This window comes from Nilaparvata lugens, chromosome 4, assembly GCF_014356525.2.
Source record: "Nilaparvata lugens isolate BPH chromosome 4, ASM1435652v1, whole genome shotgun sequence".
Classification (NCBI taxonomy): domain Eukaryota; kingdom Metazoa; phylum Arthropoda; class Insecta; order Hemiptera; family Delphacidae; genus Nilaparvata; species Nilaparvata lugens.
Genome location: NC_052507.1, coordinates 56,941,231 through 56,950,086, shown reverse-complemented (window position 1 = coordinate 56,950,086; position 8,856 = coordinate 56,941,231). Strand labels below are relative to the sequence as shown.

Here is an 8,856-nt window from a genome sequence, read left to right as displayed (position 1 = left end):
CTTTTGTCCTTTTATCCATGTGCAATTATCATTGTTACTTATAGAGCATCATAGTCTACTGTGACAGTCAATTCTGTAAGGTGAACGAAGCTCTCATGTTGTCTCAAGTTTGTTATTCCTATCAAATACCGGTTATGCATTTTCGTTGACAAGAAAAATTAATAAAAATGTAAAATTCTGTAATAAGGGAAATTTATTAGGTAGGTCACTCACTTATTAAAAAAAAAAATTATATATATATATATATATAATATATATATATATATATATAGGCCTACTACTGAAACATTCTATTGTTACCAGTTTATTACAGACCACGTATTTCATATTTGTTTGAGCGCATGAACGGAGATCAGCGACGTTATATCCTATTCGAATGTGAGAGTCAGTAGCTGAATAGAAGATAAAAGCACGATCTTCAATCACTTATTCAGCCTTAGAAGTGATTCAAAATATGTGTGCACCATATTTGGTTCTATCATCAATGTAAGATTTCATTTATTTTCAAAAGCTGATCACTTTTTATCATTGATTCATCCGTTGATACTATTCTATTGAGTGAAGTATATTTACTATTATTCAGGATTGAAGCTCATTTTGAGCAATTCAATTGGATTCTTATACATAACTTCAAACGTACTGATAATACTGCTTGATTGGAATAGTAATAACTAGGATTGGGCAGCCATTATCTCTACTTGCATCCCATGGTTGAAACTTTACATTCTAACAAAATGTAGTTCGGTTGTATACCAATGGGATCTTCAAACAAAAAGATTGATTCTCAATTCAATGGATTGATTACCTTCCAATTTCTCAATGAATATGGGAGATTCAGCTCCAATTCCCCAATGTAGAGGTGAACTACGTAAAAACTATTTTATCGACTTAGTAGATCGTATTCACATATTTATCAATGTGATTGATGAGTAATAATTTATCAATGTAATTGATAAGTAATAATACAAAATGCCATGGATTGAATTCCCTACAAAGTACCTAGTGATATTGAAGAACAGAGTTCACAGGATAACAGCTTTTGTAGCGTCAGTGACATGGATTGTGATGGATTCAGTGACACATACACATTGGAATGAATTGCAAAATTGCTAGATGCCGTCAGTGGAGGACATATCGAACACAAATTTCAGTATTTTGTATTTTATCTCGTGATTTGGTCATATTGTGGGGAAATAAATCATGAGAAATAAATCCATTCTGGATAAGATCATTCATTTTTGGAAATAGTATACGGTATTCTCCATCCTACTAGAGTTGAAAAACACTGATCCTGCACTACTTGCAGGACTGCAGTTTAGCTGGAGATTTGAACATGAAACTGCAGTCCTGTTAAGTGGAATTGACGAGAGGATTAGTATCAATTATTAAGAAGCTCCACATTATTACTTTTATCTAAATAGTAATCTGGATAAACTGGGGAACAACTCCAATTGATGACAACCAAACTTCAATATCTTCCCCATCAGACGACGATATTCTACACTTAAAGATTCAACATTGAGCTGGAAGCTTCTGGATACTCCAGTACTGTTGCGGACATTTCCTACTGAATAAACTAGGTCACGAGTAATATTATTTCCACAGCTTAATCCACTTCCATTAATTCTAAATAATTATTAATCCTAACTACGTGACAGAACAAATCAGTAAGCTTTGAAGCTATTCATCAGTTTTTAAAATTCACATTTTTCACAAGAGCGCGTAACGTTTCACTCTTGACTAAGAATGATCAAAGAGGACATGTTCGTAATGAGGCTGTCAAAAAAAATATCTTCCCATAACAATCAAACATTCACTCTGTAAACTGTATCATTTTCACCACGCTTTCCTGGATTCATTAATTTTTCCGTTGTGAATTTGGCTCGCTTTTTAGTTAATTGCTGGCTTTGACGCTGCAAGCTGTTTGTTTCTGGTAGATACACAAAGCGTGAACATGTTTGAGAAAATGCCAAGAGTAACAAGGGCTGTGTGAAGCTTGTTCTCATATATTGTATTTTTCAAGAGTTAAAAACTTTTCACAGTAAAGATTCACTTGGCAAATAAATATGGCCTCAGAATCCAAATGAGCAGAGTATATTGTGATCTAGAAAAGACGATCTAAAAAATTTCAATGATCGTTCATTCTAGGTCTTCACCTGAAATTTGGGCTTCCAGGTGCACGAGATTGATATTTCTAGAATCTATGTTCAAAATTTGGAGACCTGAATCATTCCCGTTTTTCTGGTATGCAATCCACAAGTTGACATGTTTTGATGCGAACAAACGAACACACGAACACACGAACAAACGAACAAACGAACAAAAACCACCCTACTCTCTTTTATTATATAGATTCTGGACTCAGAATTGGACAAAAATCATAAAGTTTGAACATAAGCTATTTTTGGATAATTTCTATCTAAAATTGGGAAAGGAACAGTTTTGGGCTTTAAGACTGTTGTTCCTTTTCCTATCATTCATAGTTGAGAAAGAATTTGCATGCATAAATGTATAAAATAAATAAATTGATAAATTTAATGAATAAATATATTCTATCGGAATGACGTGAAATAGTAATATATCTTAATATTGATTACTGTACCTAGGAATAAAATCCCAGAATATTGGAAGATACTACTCCTTTCAATTCCGATAATTAACTCTTCAACGAATTTCAGAAACCATGAACTGGGAAAATATTGAGAGTTAGAAAGGAATATAAATGAAGAGTTGAAGAAATAGAGAGGAAGAAAGTGAGTGATAGGAAGAATGAGAGAGAGAGAGATAAGATTAGATTCATTATTAATGTAAGTGACAATATTAGTTATCAAACCTTAATGCTATAATATCGATACACAATAAATGGAAGGTATAAACTATCATACTTTCGATTGTGCACTGACCCAGCACACATCATGCAACGGGAGGAATATTGAAGAGTGTTATCAGAGCTTGATTACTATGAACAAAAATGAAGTCTTTATATCAATCTCCTTCATATAATATATTCGTCAGAAAAGAAGTGGAATTGCACATGAGCAAGAGTCAGGTGTCACAAGTTTTAGGGAGACAACTGCGTCTTTGGAATGATCAAATCAAAGTCAGCAGTGTTTGAAAATTGACTAGCCATACATTATTCGGATTCTCAATATCTATTTGTGAGTGGGGTTTGGTAGGAGCTGAAGTTTCCAAATTTAGGGAGGGGGCATCCATGGGATTTGGGGCGGTTACCCCTATACAGTATGAATTGTGTTACAGAAGACAGAAATAGTGAATGAGTGTTCATGAATATATCATGTATATCATGGACTATGATTATACATGAGTATGAGAATTCATAGTTTGAGTATCTAGTGGGCTATACTTCAGCACATGAATTGATTGTTATCTCACACAGGATGATCAGCCATATTGATTTTATACTCACATATATTGAGGGTGGAGGTGTGTGATTTAGAAGAGGAGGGATATTTTTGGCGAAGAGTGAATTAAATTTTATCAGTCGAGCTGTGTCTGCTCCCTGAGGATGTATTATTATAAATCGTTTTGGTGAGTTACTACGCAGCAGTGTGGTGAGAATCATTTCAAACTGTCAGCATCGATTCAGTGGGAAGCATTAGTGGTTATTATAAGGTATGCTGACAGCTTAAAATTGATCTCACTGTAGCAACTGAAAAAAAGAGTCGAGCTTGAATTCTTCAGGGGACGCCAACCAGTAAATCAACTACCCATCACTATATAAGTTGTATGATATATTATATATATATATGCGGCGGATGTTGCTGTAGAACTGTATCTTCATATACGCATCGGAAAAGGGGGAGTGAAGGGAAGAGAGGGAAAGGGATGTGAGATAAGGAAGAGAAAAGGGAAGTTCGGACGTGGGAGAAGAAAACTATTTATATTGGAATGAGTGGTATTGAGAATAAGAGATTTTAAGGGCAGAGGTGCGTGGAAGGGTTTTGGTGGAGAAGAATATTACGATGAAGATGAAAAGGAAAATAAGTAAAAGGTTGGAGGAAGAGGAAGTGGTGATGAAGTTGGATAGGTGAAGGGTAAGTTCGAGGAGTGGAGAAAATTGAAAAAACTTTTTATTTGAGCCTTCTCTTCTCTTAAATTATCGATGTTCAACAAATTAATAGCGATCTTCGATATGCTGTGAATGGAAGAGTGAACGCAGATTAACACTGAACCTATAGAGGCAATACAACTTCGTCCTATCACGGTATTGAACCCGTGCAACTGACCTATTATATCCGATCATTAAAGCTCTGCAATTCACATTTATCATGAAGTTACATCATTCGAATGAGGATGAAATTATAAGCGAGTTCTGTGAATGAATGAATACAGTGTGATGAAAATTAAGATGGAGAAGTAGACGAAGACGGAGATTCGAATCAAAGCCAAGATTGAGATGCAGCTGTAAATGAGAATCAAACTCAAACTGAAGTCCAAGGTGAATAATGACGTGAGATAGAAACCAAGAACGAAGAACAAACAATGGGAAAAATAATATGGAAGGAGAAAGAGTTTGAAAGAGAATCGAATGCCGCCCGTTGAAAAGCTGAGGAGTTACCGCCCTTTGGTTTGATTTATGGGATATGGGAAGTTGGAAACGGGATATGGTAGAATATATGTGGGAAGACTTTCATCTCCCTACTCACACAATACAGCGGGGCTGAAGATATCAGTATAATCCATTGGTGTGATATCATGGTATGCATGCCAAGTAAAGGTGTGGCTGGCTTACTATTCTATGCATACCAGCTCCACCCACACAAAATTGGATTTTAAAATTTTGCACATCTTTATTATGTGAATTGCAGGCTATTCTGTTGACGTACCTCAGTCTTACATCAGTGTCACATGTAGTTCAGTTGCACAACTCAATCATGCCAATTGCAGGCTATTCTGTTCATGAATTGCAGATTTCGTAGCATAGTAGATACCAATACAGTTGATCCATATGAAAATTCAATTATACAATGTGTATATGTTCAATGTATGACTCACATGTTGATTTCGGCTTGTGAATATTCTACATATTTACGTCTCAACAATTATTATTTATTCAATTTTCAAGATGAATCACAAAATCTGATCTGGTAATATTGCAATTCATACTTTCGCAATTTATGTGATCCAATTATCTCCTCAAGTTTTGTAGAGAAATTTTGAAAAAACTAACCTTCCTGAAATGTGTAAGAATTTTCAGGGAAATCAACATTCTAAACATCTAGTCAAACATGTTCTAGTAATTCAGTTTTCTGAACATTTTTTGAAAACTAATTAATGAATTTTTATTCAGTGTTGTGGGACAGTTATATTCTAAAATCTCTAGGGTACGAACAGAAAGGTCTATTATATCCATACCAATAACTCCAAATGTTCTTTAACATAGCAAGGATGTTTTGTTGGATCGATCTTCACCACTACTTACTCGTTCTGTTCGCACCTTGAGGCTTTACTTTTGGGTGTTGAGTATTTTAAATATTTGAGTATTTTAACACCCCAAATCTATTTAAACTTCACAAATCTATGATGTAACGTAGTTGTGTAGTTTATTTTAGTCAGTAGAACGATGATTTTATTATGGAATGTTTTGGAGCAAGAGGTTGCATGAAAGGGTTGGTTGGAAGAAAGTTTGCTACAGCAGATTAAAAACACTCATCTCTCAAAAAGATGCGTCGACCCCAAGTCTTGAGGGAAATACGTGGCTGTTGTTACACCCGTCCACTGAATAACGCCCCCCTGTAACAGCACCATCTGTAATAACGTACACCCTCCAACCGTAGGGTACGGGGTCTACAGGCCAATAACACGGAACTGGAGAGTAAATCATACGTTTGGGCGTGTATTCCACTGTGAAGTACTGGCAACTGACAAGTAAAAACGTTGTGAGGGGGATAATGGTGATGATGGTGAGGAGGATGAGGAGGAGTAGAAGGAGGAATAGGAGAAGAAGGAGTGGAAGGAACAGATAGGGGAGTGGAAACAGAATAAGAGGAAGAGATAGAGAGAGAAGAAGGAAAATAAGAAGTACCAGGGAAGATTGTAGTCTCCTTGAGTTGGACTGGAGTAACTCATGCTATGTTACTAGAAAATTATTGCCTTTACACATGTTTTACAACGTTAACGGTACTGTGCACTCCAACCGCGGAAAATACTGTGACGAGAAGGATAAATGGGAGAGGAGAGAGAATAACAAGAAGAGGAGAAAGTGATGAGGTGGATGGATAGCATGTTGAGATAAGAGGAGTATTAGAAGGGGAAAGTGTAAAAGAAGGATTGATTATGGAGAAGGTTGAAAAATTGTTGATTTGAAAGTGAGCTTCATTATAGGTAGAATCTAGTTTGAAAATTGAATTATTAAGAATGTTGATATGAATATGGATTTGAAAGTGGATAAATATGATAAGTATCATAAATATCAATGTTGATATGAATATGGATTTGAAAGTGGATAAATATGATAAATATCATAGAAGAACACAAGTATGAATAGTTTGAAAATTGAAGGGTACAAGAATATTGTTGGAGGAGAGAATAGAGGAGAGATAATTGAAAAACTTAAACGAGGGAGTATGGTACAAACAGGAGAATTCAGATGAAACATCACTACAGATATCACGAGAATTGTTCACAATTGATCGAGTACCAGTAATAACTACTGAGACAGAACTAACTGTTATGAATGTTTCACAATCAGAGAACTAAAGCTGTCCACACTTCTTGATAGAGTGGTCTTTCTTTTTGGATTTTTCAACAAGAATGTGTACAATAAGTGGTTCATTGATGGACATGAACTTACGATGTGAGGTAAAAGAAGATTCTAATTCATTAATTATAGAATATAATAAGATAATTCTAAGGAAGAAAGTAGGGATAAAGTGAGAGTTCTGTCTCAAAGCTGCCCCAAAGCTGGAGAAAAGCTGCCCCAAAGCTGCCCCAAAGCTGCCCCCAAATCTGCCTCAAAGCTGATTCTTGGTTCTAACCTTGCCCAACCCAATGTAATCTGATCTAACCTAACCTAGTCATACCCCTAATCTCACAATAAACCTCAAATGAAGATTTCCCACTTTTTTGGAAAAAAAACTAGATCCAGCTTTTTTTTATTTCTTGAACAACTAGGAAACCGTTAATTTTACAAAAAATTACAAGAATAACTTTTTCCAGTAAATCTAATAATGAATCCATTGACACCCCATTTGTCAAGATTGAACAAAAAATAAGGATCTCATGGGAAAACTAGATCCAGCTTTTCTCAATTTCTTCAATAACTAAGAAACCGTTAATTTTACAAAAAATCTACAAGAATAACTTTTTCCAGTAAATCTAATTACAAATCCATTTGTCAAGATTGAACAAAAAATAAGGATCTCATGGGAAAACTAGATCCAATAACTAAGAAACCAAGAATAACTTTTTCCAGTAAATCCATTTGTCAAGATGGCATGGCAATCAAGATGCCATTTGTCAATCAGTAATGATTGAGAGCTCGATGAGAGCGGTCGTATCGGAGTGGTTGCTGAGTCAGCTGTGCAAAGTTTAAACGTTCCGTAACAAAATATTTCGTGCTAGTGAACCGTGCTGTAGTGAATATTTTATTTGAAGATTTAAAAATGTCTTGTTTTATTTGCTCTAAATCCATTCGGAATTCAGGTGAGCTGATTTCATGTGTCGACTGTGAAGCGAATTTTCATATAGGATGTGTGAAAATGACCAAGGACGATGCGGACTACATAAAGAGAAACAAACAAATTTGGAGATGTAGCAGCTGTTCCTCTACACGTCGCAAAAGTATGGTGAGTGAATCGACAACAGGAAACAAGGACGTGACTCTCCAAGAACTCGCAGGAGTTCTTGAGGTAATTGCAGGAAATCAGACGTCGATGAAGGAGAATATTAAGAAAATGGAGTTGGAGCTTGGGAAATCAATTGAATCATGTCATCAGGCGATTAACGACATTAATAAGAAGTTTGATGAACAAAACAAGCAAATTAGCACATGCCTAATCAACATCGATGAGCTTTCAACAGAAGTAGCTAGCCTCAGGAAAGAAAATGCAGAACTGAAGGAACGCGTCGAGGATATGGAACAATACTCAAGATTGAACATGCTGGAAATAAATGGTATACCCAAAAAACAGGATGAAGATGTAACAGAAATCATTTGTAGAATGAGCGAAGCATTAGGACACAAAATAAAAGCAGATGCAATCGACATTTGTCACAGACTTAAACAACGAAATGAAAACCTACCTCCACCAATCGTTGTCAAGTTCGTTCGTAGAACAGACAAACAAGTAATATTGAATAAAAGGAAAGTTACGAGGCAGTTTTCTACAAAGCAGATGGGAAAAACAACGGACCATCCAGTCTATGTGAATGAAAGTCTAGCACCTACGCGAAGAAGGATTTTCACCATGGCGAGAGAGATCTTCAAAAGAGGCGACATCAAATACCTATGGATCAAGGAAGGGAAGATTCTAGCTAGGAAAGAAGATGGAACACCAGTTATTGAACTCAAGAACAGTGAACAAGTGAAAAAGTTGAGCGTGATAAGTGCATCAAAGCAGCCAGGTAACCAAGAAAATAACAGTGTCAGCACCGTAAATAAAAATGTCATCAGAGATAAGTAACAGAGAAACACTAATTATTCATCAAAATATACGCAGTCTGCGAAGTAATTTAGATCTATTCTTAGTGCAAATGAGGAAATTAGAAAACAACCCGCTAATAATAGTCTTGACAGAAATATGGATACTAGAGAATGAAATAGACTTATATCATATAGAGGGCTATTCCGTACATGGTAATTTTAATCATAACTACAGAGCAGGAGGAACTTTG

At 35.6% G+C, this 8,856-nt stretch overlaps 1 protein-coding gene across 1 annotated transcript; it reads left to right on the top strand.

Moving 5' to 3' along the window:
* Positions 1 to 7,721: 7,721 nt before the first annotated feature.
* Positions 7,722 to 8,645, top strand: LOC120351073. The gene has a single exon (XM_039427030.1). It carries the CDS (start codon positions 7,722 to 7,724, stop codon positions 8,643 to 8,645), a length of 924 nt encoding a protein of 307 aa, XP_039282964.1.
* Positions 8,646 to 8,856: the final 211 nt, after the last annotated feature.

Coding starts and splice junctions, on each gene's coding strand:
- LOC120351073 (XM_039427030.1), top strand. CDS start 7,722: ATGACCAAGGACGATGCGGACTACATAAAGAGAAACAAACAAATTTGG.